The 21923-nt window shown below is 35.6% G+C and overlaps 1 protein-coding gene across 7 annotated transcripts in view; it reads left to right on the top strand.

Moving 5' to 3' along the window:
* Nucleotides 1–3835, top strand: part of LOC145254784 (uncharacterized) — a 371478-nt gene extending 367643 nt beyond the window's left edge. For all 7 annotated transcript variants that reach the window (XM_080113568.1, XM_080113566.1, XM_080113565.1 and 4 more), the window contains one exon: nt 438–3835. In XM_080113568.1, coding sequence (XP_079969694.1) covers nt 438–1622 — 1185 coding nt within the window. In that variant the 3' untranslated portion in view covers nt 1623–3835. The remainder of the gene's footprint in view (nt 1–437) is intronic.
* The last annotated feature ends 18088 nt before the right edge of the window (nt 3836–21923 follow it).

Here is a 21923-nt window from a genome sequence, read left to right as displayed (position 1 = left end):
TAAAAGTATATCAATTTTAATTTTTTGTTGAAATTTATGTCAGAAAAAATCTAGCATGTATAAAAGTATATCAATTTTAATTTTTTGTTGAAATTTATGCCAGAAAAAATCTAGCATGTATAAAAGTATATCAATTTTAATTTTTTGTTGAAATTTATGCCAGAAAAATATCTAGTATGCATAAAAGTATATCAATTTTAATTTTTTGTTGAAATTTATGTCAGAAAAAAATCTAGTATGTAGAAGAGTATATCAATTTTAATTTTTTGCTGAAATTTATGCCAGAAAAATATCTAGTATGTATAAAAGTATATCAATTTTAATTTTTTGTTGAAATTTATGTCAGAAAAAAATCTAGTATGTATAAAAGTATATCAATTTTAATTTTTTGCTAAAATTTTTTGCGTATCTGATCATTTTTTTTTTTTTTTTCGCAGATGAAAGAAGCAAGTAAGTCGTGTTCAGATTTGGACCAGGAAGTTGGTTCCAAGATGGAAGAAGATGATCAAGTTGCGAGTCCTGGTCACTTAATCTACAAGCTACGTCAGCAGCTGATTGAAAAGGACAATGCCATCAAACGGTTGGGCAGTGAATATGACCACAACCTATCGACGGTGCTGTCGAACCTTCTATTTCTGGAAGGAAAGCTGCATAGGGAACAGAAAAACATTGTCCGCGTAATGGATCAAAAGGATTCCGTCATCTCTCAGCAGGGAAAGCAGATTGAACAGCTTTATAAGCAAATACAGATCTTACAATCATCTTTGACTGACATTCAGTCTCGCATTGACTCTAACAGTATGAACCAGTCACCGCAGGAAAACAGTCTGCCACCGATGATTACGACGGACCCACCCATCCACCGTGGCCAGCCAAGCAGGAAATTTTTTAATTCCTCAGAGCTGTCCTTATCATCGTCCAGTCTCAACCAGAACAGTGAAGGGGGAAACATCTTTCGCAATCTCAGTAAACCTCTTCGGGAAAAGTTCTCCCGGAATAAGAGTAACGTTGACCTTCGCAGTTTCAAGAGATTAAATGGGGACGAGCTGTGTTACCGCAGCATGGAGAACATTCCACAGGTGATACGGCGGGAAAAGAAATCCCGCGATAAAGAGCGGTGCATGAGCATCGCCGGTTACCCAAATTACGAAGATTTTCAAAACGACCCCGAACTGAAAGCTTTTATGAAGCAACTCCACAACAACAATAACAACAGCACAGTTACTTCCCCCACTTCCCCCTCCCTTCCGAATGCTGATCGGATATCATTGTCGTCCACTCTTCCGAACAATCTGTCATTATCGTCATCCACCAATATGAAGAACAGAGCCGATGATATCCGACACTCAAAGGAGAGTAGTCGATCTTTGTCTAATTTGCAACTTTCCAAATCTAAACCCGATCTCCCACAAAAACTGACATCTGAGACAACGACGACGTCCACGACGACGACAGCAACCCACCATAGTGAGAGCAGCAATAACCCTTTCAAGATGATTCGTGATACTTTGAAACGAAAGGGGAGCAAGCAGGTGAAAAATAAAAAGCAGTCCTTTTCGTTGTTACAAAACTCTAGCCAAGATATGATAAAAAAATTATATGAACCTCATGGAAAGTCTTAGCCTTTGAGCTGAATAAACATTTTATTTTCCCATCCAGAATTGTCTTGTTTGGTAACCAAAAGTATAAAGCAAAGCAATTCAAATTTATTTGATATCACCCCCCCCCAAAAAAAAAAAAAACATTATTTTGATGATAAAAATAGAGATTAAGTAAAAGCAAAAATATAAAAATCACGCTAAAGTTTAAAAAAAAGTTTTTTTTATAAATAAAAAATATTTATGTATATCATATGGGAGGGAGGGAGTAGTCGTTATCAGAAACTCGATTAAAAACATTTTTTTTTTTTGTTTTCTATTTTTCTTTTCTTTCTGATCCTTTTCTTTCTCTTTTTTCTTTTCTCTTTTTTTCTTTTTTCTTTTTGTTTCCTTTTTCTTTCTTTTTTCTTTCCTTTTTCTTTTTCTTTTTTCTTTTCCATTTTTCCTCCTTTTTTTCTATTTTTTTTTTTTACCTTTTTTTTTTCCTTTCTTCCTTTTTTCTTTTTTCAGACTAAAAAAATTTTTTTTTTCAGCTGTAGGAGTACTTTTCTGAGTATCTGAATAGGAGTAATTAGTGTAGCATGTATCCACGATCATTTTATAAGCGATGTAGAGCTTTTCCAATCTTTGCGATTATCATCATAATCGCAAAGATCAAAAGTGCTCAAGGCGGATCCTACAACAACCTCGGATATCTACTACACTAATCAAATACCATTCTACTTGGAAAATCACTTGCAATCGAAAAAATAATTCTTTTAATATGAAGAAAGAAAACTCTTGGATAAAACTTGCCTGGAGATTTCTAGCATTAAATATTCAAAGCAATAAGAGAAGCGACACTGAATGCTTCAAATTCTTAGACAGCAAAATGCAAGTGATAGTATTCATAGAAATTTTTCTTAGATCACAATAGATAGGTGATTGGTACCGTTTGGTTCAATAGACAAATGATGGTTGGTACCTGTAGATTCTGTTCACAGATGGATGACAAATCATCTACTGATATGAGAAGGTTTTGTAGGTGATGACAATCAGCATCCTTTGTGTTTAGTTGATGAATAATAGTACGTTTTGGGCTCAGTAGACAAATGATTGTTGGTATCCTTGGGGTTTGATGGTCAGTACGTTTTTTTGAACTCAGTAGATGTATGATTGTTGATATCCTTGGGGTTTGTTAGTTAATACTTTTTGAGGGCTCAATAGACGGATGACTGTTGGTACACTTGTGGTTTGGTGGTCAGTACGTTTTGGGTTCAGTAGATAAATAACTGCTGGTACCCTTGTGGTTTGGTGGTCAGTACATTTTGGGTTCAGTATATAAATGATTGTTGGTACCCTTGGGGTTTGATGCTCAATACTTTTTGGACTCAGTAGTTGAATGATTGCTGGTATCCTTGTGGTTTGGTGATCAGTACATTTAGGCTCATTAGACGGATAACTGCTGGTACCCTTGATACATGATTATGAGACTGTGGTTTGATGGTCAATACATTTTGGCCTCAATAGTTGGATGACCATTGGAGTTTAATAGATTATACTAGGTACCTTTAAAGTTTTGTAGATAATGGTTGCTACACTTTGGGGATTAGCAAACGGGTTTAGTTGATGAATAATAGTTGCTGCCCTTAGGATTTAGTAGACAGTTGATATTATTAGTGTCTGTCATTTATATAATTATTCATTATCTTTGAAGAGAAGCATATGAAGACTTAGGAAAACACAGGACTAACATTTTTCTCGTAAACATTATAACAGATGTAATTGTTTTTTTTTTGTTTATTTTTTAATTTTAATAATATCGATGATAATATTATTGAATTTTTCCCATCCAAAAAAAAAAAAAAAAGTGGGAGAAAATTGTAATTTTCAGGAATTTTGTGAACTAAAATAAAAAAACAAAAAGATATGTTGAACTTGTTTACTTTCTTCGAACTAACCTGCTTGGTTTCAACATGTGTCCCCGTTAACCCCCCCCCCCACAAATCATCGTCACCTTCCTCCTCCCACTTCGCCTCAGCATTTTAAGTAATGCACACACTTACACACGAAAAAGATATGTGTATATATATATAGTAATGCTTTCAAGTATTTGTGTGTGAATGTGGGCGTGCACTTACAGACTGGAATTGTACTTTTTGTTTCCTTTTTATTTTTTTTTTTAATGATTTCTCATTTTATTGAAAATATTTTTTTTATTGAAAATTAGAATTTATAATAAAAAAAATTCAATATTATTTGAAATTTTTTGTTGTTTTTGTTTTCTTACAAGCAATTCTAAAAGTTATTGGTGCAATTGCACTATAATAGCGAAATTCATAAATGTTTAATATTGAGTTTCAAGACAAACCAATGGTCTCTATTTAATTTTCATGTTACCGTAATGAATATATCCAAAAATCATGAAAAATGATGAGGTAGAAAAAAAATTATTTCCGAAAACATTTTTTGATAAAAATTAGTGAAAATAAAATGTTTGGCTTAAAAAAAAAAAAAAAACACACTGGAGAGTTCCAAAGGTAGGTAAATAGCGTGCAATTATTGCCATTTTCTTTTTAATGGTACTTTTTTGCCTTGCTTTTAGCATAACTAGGTCGCTGTTTCCAGACTCTTCAGCTAAGGTTAAAAAATGTTTCCAACTTTTTAACCTAATTTGTACTAATTACCGCTAACTGTTTTCTTATTACAGCTTTGACTTGAAAACTCGTAACTAAATTTTACCTATCTTGTCTTGCTTTTTTGTTCTGTTCTCAAATCTTTGTCAAATATGCTGTTAACCAATATCGTCTTGTTACATGTAAAACAGGGGAAAAAAAAGAAAAAAGTCACCTATGTAAACGAGAACCTCCCAAATTAAAATCTTGAATAATTATCTAAACTCAAATGTAAATTAATATTAAGCCGACTTCACAAATTGATAAAAGTTAATTATTGGATTTTACTTATAAGGTGAAGCTCGAAGATTTCAATCCCGATAGATAAAGCAAAAAAATAAATAAATAAATAAAAATAAAAAATAGACAAAGAAATAAAATAAAAAATAAATAGAAGCATTACCCCCCCCCGCCTCCAAAATACACACACAACGCCCACCATATCCTTATGTAGCTAGAATGAGTCTGCTAGGTTCCCACTTCCGATATGACCCTAAAATGAGTAGGTCGCTGTTTCCAGACTCTTCAGCTAAGGTTAAAAAATGTTTCCAACTTTTGAACCTAATTTGTACTAATTACCGCTTACTGTTTTCTTATTGCAGCTTTGACTTAAAAACTCGTAACTAAATTTTACCTATCTTGTCTTGCTTTTTTTTGTTCTGTTCTGAAATCTTTGTCAAATATGCTGTTAACCAATATCGTCTTGTTACATGTAAAATGGAAAGAAAAAAAAAAGAAAAAAGTCACCTATGTAAACGAGAACCTCCCAAATTAAAATCTTGAATAATTATCTAAACTCAAATGTAAATTAATATTAAGCCGACTTCACAAATTGATAAAAGTTAATTATTTGATTTTAATTACAAGGTGAAGCTCGAATTATTCAAACTCGAGATATATAATGTCAAAAACATCCACCCATTAATATGGGAGGGGAGATTATCTTCAAAAGCATCCTGAATTGATAATTCAGCACCAGACTTTTACTAAGTAGATATTAATAAGCCCCTTTGTACCCATTCCCCCACCTTTTTTTTTTTTTTTTAATGGAGAGTAGATAATATAGTGGATATGTTATCGGCAGCTCCAGTAACTCTCGCTTCTCCTTTTTTGTCCCTCAGTCCTTATGCAAATGAGTGATTTTTCTGACAAAGGATGAAGAAAAAGCTGCTTTAAAGGTCGGTAGTACTTGGTAAACAGTAGTCTGAGATGTCGGAAATTTTTCTGCCTCTATGTCTATCCTTGTGGCCATGTCACTAGGGTGCTGGAGGTAAATATTTTGTTATCCGCCTGATAGTCAGGGACCCGAACCTTGGATTAACCACTAAGGAGGCTGTCTTATCAGCAGGTGCAAAGTACTGGGTCTGCTGTATTGCCATTTGGTGAATGGACTCTGGACCATGCAGTAGTCTCTGGTGGGGCCTCTCGATGCCATACTAGTGGGTAATTTTTACGGCTTTACCTTTTCATGTGCTACAAAAAAAAAAAAATTTCCTGTCTTTTTCTCTGTTCCTTTTCCTCTCTGTACTGCTCTAACCAAGTATGCCGACCTGTTCCACAAATCCCAAAACCTCAACATGAAACATCTCCACAAAAAACTGGAATAAACCTAGAATCCTATCTTCCAACGTAGACCCCTACTACCATGTTTCCTTCTCCAACATCAGGGGTCTTCGTTCCAACCGTCCAGAGGTTGAAACCCAATTACAGGAGACGACACCGGACATATTCTTTCTAAGCGAAACTGGAATAGGGCCGACCACTTCCCTAAATGAGTTCATAATTAACGGATACTCTAACTTAACATCTAAATCTGACCCCCAAGATCGCCATGGACATGGAATATGTGCCTACATTAAAGATGGCTTCCCATGTGGCAGGGATATCTCTAGGGAAGATCCTAATTTACCTTATATGTGCTTCCGGGTTGCAGTTGCTTACACCACTGCATTTATATTTGCCCTCTATCGGCCCCACAACAGTGGAGTTACTATCTTTAAGAGTATATCTGAGAAAATAGACTACATCCTGTCTGCACACCCCTCGGCTAACATCCACATCTGTGGTGACTTCAACGTCCATAACGTGGAATGGCTGACCCATTCAAATAAGACGGACGATGTGGGGAGGTTCTGTCATGATTTTGCGATTGCTTATGACCTCACTCAAATTGTTCGCGAGCCCACCCGTGTGCCCAATACTACAGGTCGATATGCAAGCCTCCTAGACCTTTTTCTCTCAACTTCCCCTGAGCTATGTACATGTTCCGTTCTTTCTCCTCTAGGATCCTCCGACCACTCCGTCGTATCAGTTAAGATAAAAATGAAATGTGATAAGTCCCCAGACGTACCCCTCCACCATACTGTATACCGATACTCCATGGCTGACTGGGATAGCTTCCATACATTTATATCTGATCTACTTCTGCATTCCATGTTTAAAAATAATGTGTCTTCTATAGTATCAGACCTGACCGAATGGTTAATTGTAGGCATAGACCGATTCATACCATCTAAAAAATTCCAACAAAAACCTACCAGCCAGCCATGGTTCTCCCCAGAATGTGCTGCTGCCATCACGCACAGAAATCACTTTTTCCATAGCTACCAACGTAATAGATGCACTGAGACTAAAACTGCTTTCAAGGACGCCAGCAACCACTGTAAAAGAGTAATAAAAAATGCAAGAGAGCTATATGCTCAGTCTGATAAATCCAAAGTAGCTGATCAGTGGCTTGGTTCCCACCAGTTTTGGTAAATAACAAATAGGATCCTGAACAGAAGTGTGCGTTCTATCCCAACCATTATCAATGGACCAGAGGTCATCTTGTCCGCTTCAGACAAGGCCAAACTATTTGCCAAGAACTTTCAGCTAATTCTACCTTATGCGACGAAGGCCATCAGCTCCCCATATTTCCTCCTATAACACAGAACACGCTAGGTAACATACAAATATCTGTGCATGAGGTCGCCAAGCTAATCAAGAACCTTGATTCCAGTAAAGCTACTGGCCCTGACGGCATCCCAATTATAGTGCTGAAAAAGCTTCAAGCAGAACTTGCTCCCATACTTACGAAACTGTTTAAACGTCGTCTTAAGGAGAAGTGCTTTCCAACACCCTGGAAAACCTCATCAGTATATGCCCTGTATTTAAGAACTCAGGTGATAAGTCATCTCCCTCTCAGTACAGACCAATAAGTCTCCTGTGTGTTATGAGTAAGTTGCTGGAATCCATATTAGATAGAGAAATAGTCAACCACCTCAGCAGAAATAACCTTAGTGACACGCAATATGATTTCCGTTCTGCTAAGATCTACAGCAGATGTGCTAACAGTTATATCTCATGGGATTAGTGAATCTCTTGACAAAGGCTTCCTTTCCAGGGCAATTGCTCTTGACATATCAAAGGCCTTCGACAAGGTATTGCATAAAGGCCTACTTCACAAGATTTCCAGCTACGGTATAACTGGAAATATTCTCTCTATCATTAAATCATTTCTCTCATAGGCTCATAAGAGTAGTGGTTGATGGACAAAAATCAGAGGCCTGCAGTATTAATGCTGGAGTCCCTCAAGGGTCCATCCTGGGCCCAACTGTCTTCCTGATCTACATCAATGATCTTCCTAAACACATACTTAAATCATTCATTGACATCTATGCTGATGACACGACCATCTACAGCAACACATCAAAGGCTGTAAATGACAAAGCTCTCTCTGATTCCCTCTCCTCTGATCTCAAACGAGTGGTTCAGTGCGGGAAGACGTGGCTGGTTACCTTTAATGCCTCTAAAACCAAACTCCTATCTTTACATCATCAACGCTCTGATCCCCATCTGGCATCAATTGAAATGGATGGCTCTCGTCTAGGAGAAGCCCCAAGTTTTGACAAGCTTCTGGGCTTGACCTTCACTCCTGATCTGAAATGGAACACGTACATCGTCTGTTGCCAAGGTCGCTGGAAAGATGGTAGGATCCTTCTATCGCTCCAGAAGATATCTCACTACTGATGCAATTCTCTATCTATATAAAAGCCAAGTACGTTCAAGGATGGAATACTGCTGCCATATCTGGGCAGGAGCTGCTAAAAACAGCCTATCCTACCTTGACAGAGTACAAAATAGACTTCGTGGTTTAGTGGGGGATGCCCTTTTCTCTTCCCTGCAACCTCTCCCCCACAGAAGAGACGTTGCAAGCCTATCATTGTTTTATCGTTATTTCCATGGCAGGTGCTCGTCTGAACTCCAATCTCTGGTTCCCACTCGCCAATCTTTTACAAAAAATACCCGTCTAGCTGAATCCACTGTCAAAAACTTTCCCCACTCTTTATCTATGTCTAAATCAAAACATAGATTACATGAACAAAGCTTCTTTCTTAGAACTGCACGCCTGTGAAACTCTGTTCTGTCTGCCTGCTTCCCTCCTTACTACAACTTGGATGTCTTCAAGTCCAACGTAAAGAAATGAACCGCCCCCTTAAGTAGACACTTTAAATATTCAAACTAACGTACTGTACTTACAATAACCCTTATCCCTGAGTTGATAAGTGGTGACCTCCTTGTAAAAAAAAAAAAAAAAATAACTGAATTACTTCCCTTATGTAATGTCTTTCCAAAGAAATATGGTGCCGTTTTTTTTTTCACAGTAAAGATTGAAAACTCGTGTTAAAATAATGTGGTAATATTTAAATACTTCTGACGTGCCAATTAAGTAGATATTGTTTTTTTTTTTTAGTTGAAATTAACACAAAAAGCCAGCCGATACCATTGTTTTATGTTTGTTTAATCGATTTTTTCAGTTTCCAAATTTCACTATTATAGTGTAGTTGCAACAAGTTATTTCATTGCAGTGCACCATTCATGGCGTATTCAATGAATAAGAAATCAAATTCAGTCTTTGAAATATTTATTTGCAGAAAATATTTTTAAAAATTTACATTTACAATAAATTAGGCACAAGGCCATTTATTGCGATAACTAAAAAGTGTCTATTCTGCTCTTAGTAAAAATTATCAATTAACCTAATAGCATATTTACTCCAGGGACCGTCGTACTTAAAATTTCCCAAATTGTTAAAAAAAAAAGAAAAGTTATTGAAGATAAATAACAACGTTTATGTACAACTAGCAGGGAGACTCCCCGTTGTCTGGGATTGAATGAGGATCCAGAAATGTTCCACCCTCCCATACTTTTATTGTCATCGAAATCGGTGAAATCGCCCATTTTTTAATCAAATCAATTGATTACCTGCTCTAGTTAAGGACCTCCTCTCCTTGCAGTTTACCAGGAGGAAGTTCCACATGGCTCCCCATAGTGACTTAGTCCATAATACCTTGTAGTGTACATTGCACTGCTGAGAATCTACTGTTGATTTTTATAAAATTATCTATAAATAATAGCTTCATTTAAAGTTTAAAATGCAAAAATCAATTATCATGGTTCAACTGTGCTCTAAACAGAAACATGCGCTCCTTTCTAATAAAAAAACAACTGTTGATTTTATGAAATTATTTTCACATAATAACTTGAATTAAAGTTAAACATACAAAAAGTCAAGTATCATGCTTCAGTTGTGCTCTAAAAAGAAACATTAATTTTGAACGCGCTCCTGTTTTGTTAAAGAAACTTTAGTTGATTTTATAGGCTGGGCCTTTCTGTTTGCGCAGTGATAAAACCTCTCCAATGCACTTGTGATGTTAGGTTGTATGAAAGTGTTAACTTTGGTCAAAATCGGACTTCCTTCTTTAATCGAATCTTTTCAATTTTTTATCAGATGCATTCCGATACAAAACCTATGTAAGAACACTCCTGGACATATCAAGCACTTAAAACTATTTAAACAAAAATAGGCCCAGCTGTTTCAGAGTCTATAGGGAATGAACTCACACACATACAGTGCTGGCAAAAAGAAAGTCTGCACTTGTAATTTTTTCAAAAACTGCAAATTTAAGCTAAATTTAATGTAACTGTTTAAACAACCTATACCTCATTTGATTCGTCTTTTAATTCCTCTATAATTTTACCTGTTCATATTTGACTTTTAATCGAAATATTCTAGTGTTCATGTCAATTTAAAAAAATAACTTCAAATTGAGGGAGGCAAAAAGAAAGTCCATTTATTTAAATTTTAATGCATCTAAAGCCAAGCTTCTGTCTTTCCATCATCAATGCTCTTGTCCCCATCTGACATTAACTGAAATGAATAGCTCTCGTCTTGGGGAGGCTCCATGTTTTGACAAGCCTTTTCGTCTGACCTTTATTACTAATCTGAAATGGAACACGAACATCAAATCCGTGGCCAAGGTCGCTGGAAAAATGATTGGATCATTCTATCGGTCCAGTAGATATCTCGCTACCGATGCACTTCTTTACCTGTATAAAAGCCAAGTATATCCTAGGATGGAGTATTGTTGTCACATCTGGGCAGGAGCTACTAGAAGCACTTTATCCTGCTTCAAAATAGACTTCCAGAAGATGCCCTTTTCTTTTCCCTGCAACCTTTCCCGCAGAAGAAACGTTACAAGCCTGTCTCTGCTTTATCATTATTTTCATGGCAAGTGCTCGTCTGAGTTCCAATCTATTGTTCTCCCCTTGCCAAACTTTCACGAAAAACACTCGTCTTGCTGAAAGCATCATCAATAATTTCCCCCAATCCTTATCTGTGCCTAAACTTAAACATGGATTCCATGAACAAAGCTTCTTTCTTAGAACTGTACGCCTATGGAACTTTCTTCTGTTTGCTTGCTTTCCAGCAGCTGACTACAATATGGTCATCTTCAAGTCCAATGTAAACAAGTTCTTCATGAGTCGTACCCTTAAGTATTTCAATTTACCAAATTTCCACTACTAATGATTACTATGATATGGTCCCATTGACTACTGCACACTGAATAACCTGTATCCTCGAGTAGCCTCCGGGCCTTGATAAGTGGTGACTCCTTTGTAAAAAAAAAAAGGACTCATATTATACATCCATCATATTATTTTCATATCACTTGTCTCCAACAGACTTAATCAAATATGACTATAATATATATTTTGCAGGACAGAATTTCAACATGTGCACAAAATATCTGGTTATTTTAAGAGTTAAGTCTATATATCTACAAAAGTAAGAATATGTGTGTGTGTGTGTGAGGACACTTCTCAACCTATATACTCAACGAATGCTCCTGTTTTATCAAAAAACTTACTAGCCCTTCTGCTTATGCGGTGATAAAACTTTTGAAATGCACTTACGATGTTAGGCTGTAGAAAAGTGTTGACTTTGGTCAAAATCGGCCTGTTCCTTCCTTTTTTTTTTTTTTTATTATCTATTTTTGATACTTAGGTTTGGTATTGTAATACAATATAGATATCTAAGAAGACCCCCAGTGAAAGTGTCTGTGTGTGTGTGTCTGTGTACATTTCCCTACGCAGTAACTCTGTCAATTTTTAGTCTACAGACTCGAAATTTGATACACGGTACTGAGATTTGGGAAAATCTATGTGATCGGTTTTCGAACAGAAATTTGTCTAAGGGGTCAAAGTTCAACGATTTTACCTTTGAGAACTCTACGAAACTCCTCTGACAATTTTGAGTCTGGTCTAAACACTTGAAATTTTAGATATAGATTCCTTGGACATGGAACTAACTTAATAACTTGATTTGAGCCTAAAACAATAAATTTTAAGGGGTCAAAAAAGGGGTCAAAGTTTTAAAAAATTGACCTCTGTGGTCTCTTCCAAATTACTCAGATTAGTGGTTTAAGGCAGACATTTTCTTTTTTTTTTTTTTTTTTTTTTTTCATAACTAACAAAAAAAAAAAAGAATATCTGCCTCAAACCACTAACCTAGTTTTAAAACAGATCCTTTGTTCGATAAAATGCATGCCCATTGGCTGATAGGAAGGGGCGCGATGGATACTAGAAAGCTGATTGGCTAACTAAATCCTCAATAGAAGAGGACCATATAAAACCAATAAACAACCACAAAATTTGCGCATAAGCCTGAGGAATCCTAGAGTGGATGAAACGCCGAATATTCAGTGTAGCTTAATCGCCATGTATATTTTATAAATTACTATATATATATATTAAAAAAAAAATGTACTCTCAACTCGAACCATAATAAGAAACCTCCAAAATGAAGAATTACCCTTTATCACTTTGCAAAACATGGCGATTTTTACACCTGAAGTAGGTCTGAGGTTACATCGACGGAAACGTTAAAATAATGTCTCCGTAATCAAACTAGGAATTTATCGCATATTTAATAACGAATTAATTTAATAGACGAATTATTGGTGGTAGTAGTACTTCAAATATCTGGAAGTAGGTCGGAGGTTACATCGACCGAAACATTGTTCAACTAACACTGAAGATGATAACTTTAATCCAAATAATTTAAGGAAAGGATTTATTTCTAAAAATATGGTTTACTTTGTTTGAGTGAGAGCGGAAATTGAAAGACACCTTCAATAATATTGATTACTGACTTGTAAATAATTGTAACAGAGTGCGTATGAAAATATTAGCAGCAGCAGGGTTTGAGTATGTATGCAAATTAGCAAGTGTGCGTGTGTTTGCATGATAAAAACAAGAAAAAAGGATATGTTGTGGTCAGAGAGAAGGAAAGTGCAACAGACGAGATGAACGTGTGTTCCCATGGTGGCGGTGAGAGACTTTTAAGCTGGTGTCGAGATGGCAGTGTTTTGTTAATCCTTATGGCAGACGAAATGAACAATAAAAATAACAAGAAGCAGGCATTGTTTGGAAAGTAATGGTAATACCTTTTACTGAAATAAACAAATAAACAACAAAAAAAATGAGTTGGTTTTCCTATTTATTTCCTTTGTTTGTTCCTGCGACATTACATTATAATATCTCTGATAAAAGAGAAAGAAAAATTTAAAACGTAAAATGATGTTAAAACGTAAGGATTGATCAAAGTCTTACTTCTCCATATTGTACGAAATATTTTTTAAATTATTCCATGGAACCGTTGATAATTCAAAAACTATTTTTGTCTGATCAGGATGCAATTTTTCCATTTTTATTCTTATCAAAGAGCATCAGACCCATTCGTTGATTTGAAAGAATCTTCAAGTCATCTATTATATAAATTTCATCTGTCTGTATGTATGTATGCACGTATGTATGTCTCGTAAAAACTTTCCACAGAGGCGACAGATCCTGACAAGATCAGTATCATTTTGAAGCTCGACGTCTCAGACAACAAATATCGAAAAATTGGGCAAAAACATTAATTCCTTCACTCTAAACTAGGAGGGGTCAATTTTTTGCGCCAAAATTTTAGCAAGTCATCATCACCGTTGGATTGACTTTGGTTAATTTCAATGCTTTTGACTTCCGGTTGCGTTATGGAGACATCGCCTAAGATGTCAGATTTTCTTTCGCTTTCTTTTCCGCCTTCACGGCCTGCCTACTACCACTTTTTTCTTTTTTTTTTTTTGTTCAACGCACACTACCAAACACCCAGGCAATGCCGGGCACCCATGCTAGTCTTATATAAGAAGTGAAATCCTGTTGGCTACAATATGTGTAACATAGCGCGTATGAGTGTGTGAAAATAGCAGCAGCAGCCGAAGGATAGATGGCTAGCAAAGGTATTAGCAGCAGCAGTGTTTGAGCATGTATGCAAATTAGCAAGCGTACGCAGGCTTACATCATGAAAAAATTAAAAAACTTTTCCACGTGGCCAGGAGAGAAAGAAAAATGCAGCTGGGTGAGATGGACGTGTGGCTCCATTTTGAGAGACTTTTAAGCTGGTGTCAAGATGGCAGGGTTTTGTTCATCTCATAGTAGACAAAATGAACAGTTAGAAAAAAAACAAGAACGCATTGTTTGGAAAGTAATGGTAATAAAGACCTTTTGCTAAAACAAAAAAAAAAAGCCGAGCCGGATTTATTTATTTTTATTTGTTTGCTCCTTTTTGGCGGTACCAGACGGCATAGGGGTCCGAAAGAAGTTTGAACTGTAGCAAACACGGTTCAAGCGTAACGGCCATGTTACATATGGGCCAAGTAGCTAGTCTCTATGCTAAACAGGAAATAAGTTGTCAAACGTGTGACTTTGATCTTTTACTTGACCTTTAAGTTAATTCTAAGTTGGCCAAAATATCATTCATGGTCTAAGTTTGGTGACAGTTGGTCAAGCAATGTAGAAAACTAGGCTTTTAGATAACTGAAGTCAAGCAACAGTGAGCTTGGCTAGTATCAGATGGGTGATCATTTGGGAATTCTAGGCGTTATATGTGCTTCCTGCTTATCTCGACATTGTTTCCAGTCGTCCACCTCTTCTTATCTTTGGTATTTAACAACGCCGACTCAGGAAAAGTGCGGTTGGAGATTGCGCAACTGTTACCACAAAAATTCTATGCACAGGCACCCTTACAGTGAGTATCCATAGTCTATTGAGACTGAAGAAAGCTACCATAAAACAAATTCAATAAAAAATATAACCTTTACTTTGGCAGTATTAATTAAAATCGAAAAAATCTATGCACAAAAACAATATAATTTAAAAACAGTTACAACAATTGAAACAGCATTCCCCTATGCGAGTTGAACTACCTTCCTCCAGAGAAGGAAGCCTCATGAGAATATTAAATTCACAGACGGTTTCCACTAGCATGATTACTTCGATAAAGGGGAGATGAAGATGTTAGGTTTTTGCAGTTCTTGCTAGGAGGTGCCGAGGTGCTACTATACATACAGCACCTGGTATTCCCAAACAGTCACCCATCTCATACTGATCATGCTCAATGTTGCTTAACTTTGGTGATCTAATGAGAACCAGTGTGTCGACGTGATTATGCTGTAGGTGAGTTATACTTAGGAGTGATTAAGCTGCTTATTTGCAATAACCTCGGTATGAAAAACGAAGGATTTGGAAAAAAAAAAGTCTATTTGGCATGGATTAGTGTTGGGACGATTATCGGAATTAGGAATCGGAAAAATCGAAACTTTTTGGGGTATCAGTTATGAAAAATATTTCTTGTCATTTAAAATGTCCGCTATGTATTCATGCACCTTGTGAAATGTCAAGTGACTACGCGCGTGCGCGCATTTTAGTAAGAAAGTGAAAAAATTAATGTAATTAAGAAAGTGAAAAAAAGATGAAAAGAAAGTGAAAAATAGATTTCCGTTTTTATATCGTAAGGGTGGGGTAGGGAGAAGATCATTTCGGCATTGAAGCCAAAAAATGTTTTGGGGGCCATATTTTGGCTCTTTTAGCTCCGTTTGGCTGTTTTTGGCGTTTTTTCCTAAATAGGAAACAAGATGACCGCCAGAAAAAAGAGTAGTGATACGTTGGATACTGAATGTCTTCACATATGGATAACTGCGCGTTTGTGCAAAAATAAATGCGATATTCGTTCTCAGCGTACCTGGAAAGCTAGAAAAGTCGACAAATTAGAGGTGAATACCGAGGGGTCGGTAAACTAAAAAAATACCGAATAAAGAAGCCATGCCAGAAAATCGGCGTTATGTTTTCGTCAGATGTTCCTTTCCAGCATCGACCAGTGACGGGAAGAATTACATCCCCAAAGAGAAGACCAAGATAAGAAATAAAAAAAAAAGTATGGTGACTTTATCGCAATATATATACACACACACACACTAGAGGTAACATGACCACATCAATAGACATACATACATAGACAGACGGTCACGGCTGCGCATATATAGAGACACAACATAATAATAATAATAATAATAATAATAATAATAATAATAATAATAATAATAATAATAATAATAAAAAAAAGAGACACACGTTATTAATAAGATATAATCGAAACGGACAGAAAATTTCATCTACTTCCGAAACGTAACAAGTTCAGGCAGGGTAAACTTGTTACATTCAAGGTTAGGATTTCTCATTCGTGAAAACTGATGGAAACAGATATCACATAGCTCAAAGAGAGAATGAGAGAGGAAGACAGTTTATTTAAAGCACGTGACTATGTTAAATGAAAATGTGTTCGTAAATGTTCATTGTCAAAATGTTCATTGTGTGAATATGTGCGTATTTAAATATTTGGCAGCTATAACATAGCGCGAATGTGCAAATGCAAATTCATGCGAAGTGACATCATCGATGGGGAAAAAAGCCTATATAAAAGAGAGAGAGAGAGAGAGAGAGAGAGAGAGAGAGAGAGAGAGAATGATCATGAGGGAGACGAGATAACGGGTGGGATCTTGTGAACACGTGGAGAACGTTCTAGATCACATACGTTACCTTTGTCCGTGTAGTGCGTGCCTATATGTGCACGTCGATAAAGTTGGATATGCGAGGCAGGGAGATCTTTCGCCTTGCCACCCGAAGCCAGAAAGGCCAGGGTGGAGTGTTGAGTAGGCCTTCTTGATTTCCTTTCATTTAGCTGACTGTTGAAGGCTGTCTCATTTTAGTTTTTTGTCTCTTCGTTACTCGACCTGGGATTTTTATCCTGGGCCTCCAAAATCAACAAAGATTAGACAATTCCAATAATGATCTTGTCCCTGTTGATTTTGCGGTGGGAGTTATGTTCTGTGCGGTTCTAGGAGGCCCACCCTCCCAGGCTTTGCCCTCTCTCTTTGAAAAAGGGTTAGTTTATAGCTAATCGCCTGAGGCCCTTTCATCGGGTAATATCGACGGGGCTGCTTTTGTAAGTCAAAATGCCCTCTCTCGGGGTGGGAGGGGGAGTGATTTCTCGATCCCACTTTCCGATCCTGGTGTCTAAGTTCTTGCAGTAGGAGAGAATTTATAAGATTTTCCAACTTCACACTGTCTTATTACTTTTACGTATAGGTGTTACTTTCTGGAGTTTGGAAAGATTTCAATTGGTTGAAAAATATTTTGAATGAACACCTTCATGTTAAAAGCTTTTGGTAGTGAGGAGAAAGGCGAACTCCATTGAAGCGGAGAAGAAGATAGCGTAAGTGATTTTAACCATTTGTATTTTGACGTTCGTGAGAATCACTTTGAGATTCCGTCACCACAAGGTATTTATTGAATAAATTTTATGGTTCGTTGCTTGACCTTGAGTTAAACGTTGTCGATGAGTGTTCTTTGTTGCGTCACTACCTCAAAGGCGATCGCAAAACAAACAGACGCGTCGCTTACGACGAAAAAGGCGGCATTTCTCTTCGTAACCCACCCCTAGCCACATAACACGCACCGACCCTTAAAGCCTCTCAAGTCAATAACATGAAAGCTTTTCAGAATTTAAATGAGCTTAACCTCTTGACATAATTGAATCATGACAGAATGTCAGACGCACAAGTGTTGTTCATGGTTGTACTAGTCTTGCTTTCTTTTCTTTTTTTCTTTGCAACAAAAAAAAATGTTCACGTTTGCTTGTAGTGGCTTTCACACGAGTAGTTAATTGCTTTTTATACAATCATTTTAATAAACAACAAATAAAATCATTTTAATAAACAACAAATACAATCATTTTAATAAACAACAAATAAAATCATTTTAATAAACAACAAATACAATCATTTTAATAAACAACAAATACAATCATTTTAATACACAACAAATACAATCATTTTAATAAACAACAAATACAATCATTTTAATACACAACAAATACAATCATTTTAATACACAACTAGTAGATGGAGCTGAAATCACTGAATATAAAAGAAAAATCGGCACTGGTGCATTTTTGTTACTTTTTTGTTATTTATTTATTTATTATTATTATTTTTATTTTTTTTATTTTTTAAGAACTCCTTTCAGAACAAGGGAAGACAAATTGGGTTTGTATTACTGTACACATAGATTCGAAAAAGTTGTCAAAAAACAAATGTATAACAAATAAATGTTATCAAAAGCAAGATAAGTTACTTTTCTACCAAACTGGATATATTTTTCGTGTGTTCATTCAATGTAACATGTTTATTCAGCTCGAAAAACATACTGTGTTTACCGATGTATTGGAAAATTCAAAATGGCGCCCGACTCTCTCTTTAACGCGGTAAGTTCTGGAAAAGGTGTTATAAATAATAAACTAGACAAAATACTATTAAAAAACCACCAAATATATGTCAACCTATGTCACGGTAATGTATATTGAGCGAATTTCTAACAGTATTTTGTCTAGTTTTATATTTATAGAACCTTTTCCCAAACTTACCGTGTTAAAGAGAGAGTCGGGCGCCATTTTGAATTTTCCAATACATCGGTAAACACAGTATGTTCTTCGAGCTGAATAAACATGTTACATTAAATAAAAACACTGAAAACATATCCAGTTAGGTAAAAAGTAACTTATCTTGCTTTTGATAACATTTATTTGTTATATATTTGTTTTTTGACAACTTTCTCGAATCTATGTGTATAGTAATACAAACCCGACAAATCAATGATACTCTATCCGAAAATGCCAAATTTCGTTGTAACTTTTAGGTAAAACGAAAACAAATACAATAAAATTATGTAAAATAAAACAATAATTATCTGAACATTTATCCGATTAAAATAAAATGAAGAAAATTCTAGAATGGGTGAAAGTTGTCATTATATGAAAATGCATGTCTTAAAATTTATACATAGTTTTGAACAGTCATTATTGGAATCCGTGTGACTTTGGTGGGAGGCCAACTTTTTTCGATTTTTGTTAAGATACTGTGAGAAATTACACGACTCGAATCGTGTCACTTCATTGGTTGATTGGTTTAACACATCGTTTTTAATTACAGCTTTTCTCATTGGTTGATCTGAATTTTAACCCGCAAGCGCGGCCGTGTTTCAACAGAAAACTTCAGCCCGAGAAAAGATTTCAAGCTCATATTACTCATGTTAATTTAATTTAAAGGCCTTTTGACACCCAACATATTATCGGTATCTTTGAGATAATTTAACCTGCTAAGTAATGTGTTCTTTTCTACAAGTAATATCGTCTTTCTAATCAGCAAAAAATGTTGATTTTGAATTTTACCACTTCGTTGGAATTATCCGTTTTTTTTTTGTTTTTTTTTAATTCGAACATTGTTTAAATGAACTAATGATAATCTTCACAGAAAATTTTTCCCTACAACTTCATCGCAAAGTCTTAACTACCAGGCTCAACAGAAGCAGAAAATATACGCAGCATAATTTTGAAATCGAGAAGATGAAATGACTTGTTATTAATCCACCAGGTAAGTGCGCTTTTCGATGTCGTGTTTAATTTTCCGCTCCGCTAGAGTTCTAAGTTATACGAGAATAAATTTCTCACAATACAGTTGATAGATCGATTTTTAAAAATATATTATTTTAAGGAAAAACAATATTACGTACCTAATTGTCGCGCTGAAAATAATAATATATCCAAAAATTACGGAAAATTCATCTAGTAGTAATTTATTTCTAATTAAAAGTAATTTTTACGGAAAATTGGGTAAAATCACATTTTTCTTAGACGTTATAAAGAAGCCAGTAGGAGGCAAAAAGCAGGGGGACATAACTTTGAAAAGAATATTTTAGATTACTTGTGTCATGGCTGCAATATTGCTGTCTACAACGATAGACTTTATTTTAGAAAAACACAATAGCATTTATTCTACTTGATGAATTTTAGTAAATTTTGGATATATTACTATTTTCGACATGACAATCAAGAACGTAATATTGTTTTTGCTTAAAACGATATATTTAAAACCCCGATTTGTCGACTATAACTTAACAAGCACCCTTTTTTCTTTTTACAAAATTTAAACTTTCGTAACAAATAAAGAGACTTTCAGATTTTTAAAATTTTTATTTTAATTCATTAAATATTCAGATAATTAATGATTAAGTTTGTATTATTGTATTACTTTAGTGGATTTGTTTTGCTCTTACGTAAAAGTTACGTAAAACCTTTTCTTGGTTTGTTATCCTCTGTTTTGTAAGGAGTTCTTTAAAAACGAAAATAGAAAATGTTCCAAATAACAAAAATGCATAAACGCCAAAAAATCTGTATGATGTACATACTCGTGATTAAAAAGAAAGCGTATTCCAAAAATCACTGCTCTTTTCATACTTCATAATACTTTCATATTGTGACGCCGCCACTTTGGTTAGTTAGCTACGTGTTATTAATCTACTTTAATATGATATCTACAATTTTTTATGTGATCTATACCTTCTATTGCAATCAATATGGTATAAGAACCAGAAAAACACTTCACTACTTGTTTTCAAAAGAATACGTGGTTACCGAGCCTGGAATTTTAACCTTAACTCTAACTTGTGGGAGCCTTTTCTAGTCTCACACAAAAACACGCGTTCACATTTCAAGCTATATTAGTTGTCATATACATACGCGCACACAAACATACGCACACACGTCCACACACCTACATATATTCACGTTCGCGTACATACACTCACATTCACGTGTATGCACACACACGCTAACGTACGCACATGTACGCACAGATGGACAAGGTCACTTCCCCTTTCAAAGAAAATCCACACATGCGCAAAAGACCACCGGAAACAAGTATAAAAGCAAGAGCAATAAGCAGCATCTTTCTTTTCGGACCAGCTTCCGAGCTGGGCGGTCTACGGACCGACAGCGTGCCTTTTCGGCAGGCGCGCGCACGCCACTTGCTACCATGTGGAGTAAAAAGCTAACAGACTGTACGTACATGGATTGACTTTTTCTCATTCTCTCTCTATACTATAATAGACTTTCCTCCTCACCAGCTAATAGCGAGAGACGCACACCAAACTGGATTGACTTTCTCTCTTTCTCTCTCTACAATAGACTTTCTCCTTCTCGCCAGTAAACAGCGAGAGACAAACGCGGACATGATCACGTGTTGTACCCTTTTCTTTCACTTGTTTCTTCACGAAATAAATTCCTGTTTGTTTAATTCAAGTAAACGCGTTGTTCGTTCCTTCCTCAAAGCAATTCATTTTTCCTTTCCCAATTCAAATCATTTCTCCTATTTTGTACGACTGGGGGATATATATAATATATCCACCAGTCCACTACAAACTTTAAATATCATTTTTTATGGAAATAACTCCAGACAAGACATAAAGCCACATGATGTAAGGAATTTAACAAATATAGTAGTTCCAGTTATAAAATTAACGATAAGTGTTACATGGATAGATTCTAACCCAGCTGCCTTTTTCAAATTGATTCCCACAATCAGATAAATTAGTCCAGAAAAAACTATGTGATACCTTTTTTTTAATGGAAAATCGCTCCAGACAAGACATAAAGTCACTTGAAGTAAGTAGCAAATAGATTTTTAAAAATACTCTTCTCAAGGTCAAAAACTAACCAACAATAGGTATTAGATGGATTCCAACTCAGAAAACAGCAGTTCTTCCTCCATTTGTTAGAAACATCCTTCATGGAATGTGAGGACTAAAAGACAAAATAAAAAAAGCTAATTATTCGACGAGAAATCAATGAAGACTCAGTCATCGATTCCGATGAAGAGATAGCTTAAGCTAATTCAAACCAACTCGAATTTGGTAATTTTTTCTCTAAATCATCAGAAAAGGTTTTCGATCTCAACACTGAAGCAGAAAAAAATCATAGATTGATTCAAAGATTTGTATCATGAAAAAGAAAAAAGATGAAATGCATACGCATGTATGTACGGGGTGTTCCAAAAGTCTTGGGCACATTTCTAGTCCTCATATCTGCTTAACTATGAATGGTAGTAAGATGAAAGTGATGCCATTTTAAAAGTTA

The sequence above is a fragment of the Euprymna scolopes genome, chromosome 30, assembly GCF_053919585.1.
Source record: "Euprymna scolopes isolate OS-2025 chromosome 30, ASM5391958v1, whole genome shotgun sequence".
NCBI lineage: Eukaryota > Metazoa > Mollusca > Cephalopoda > Sepiida > Sepiolidae > Euprymna > Euprymna scolopes.
Note: the sequence above shows the minus strand (reverse complement) of the source record. Positions and strands in the feature narration are given on the sequence as shown.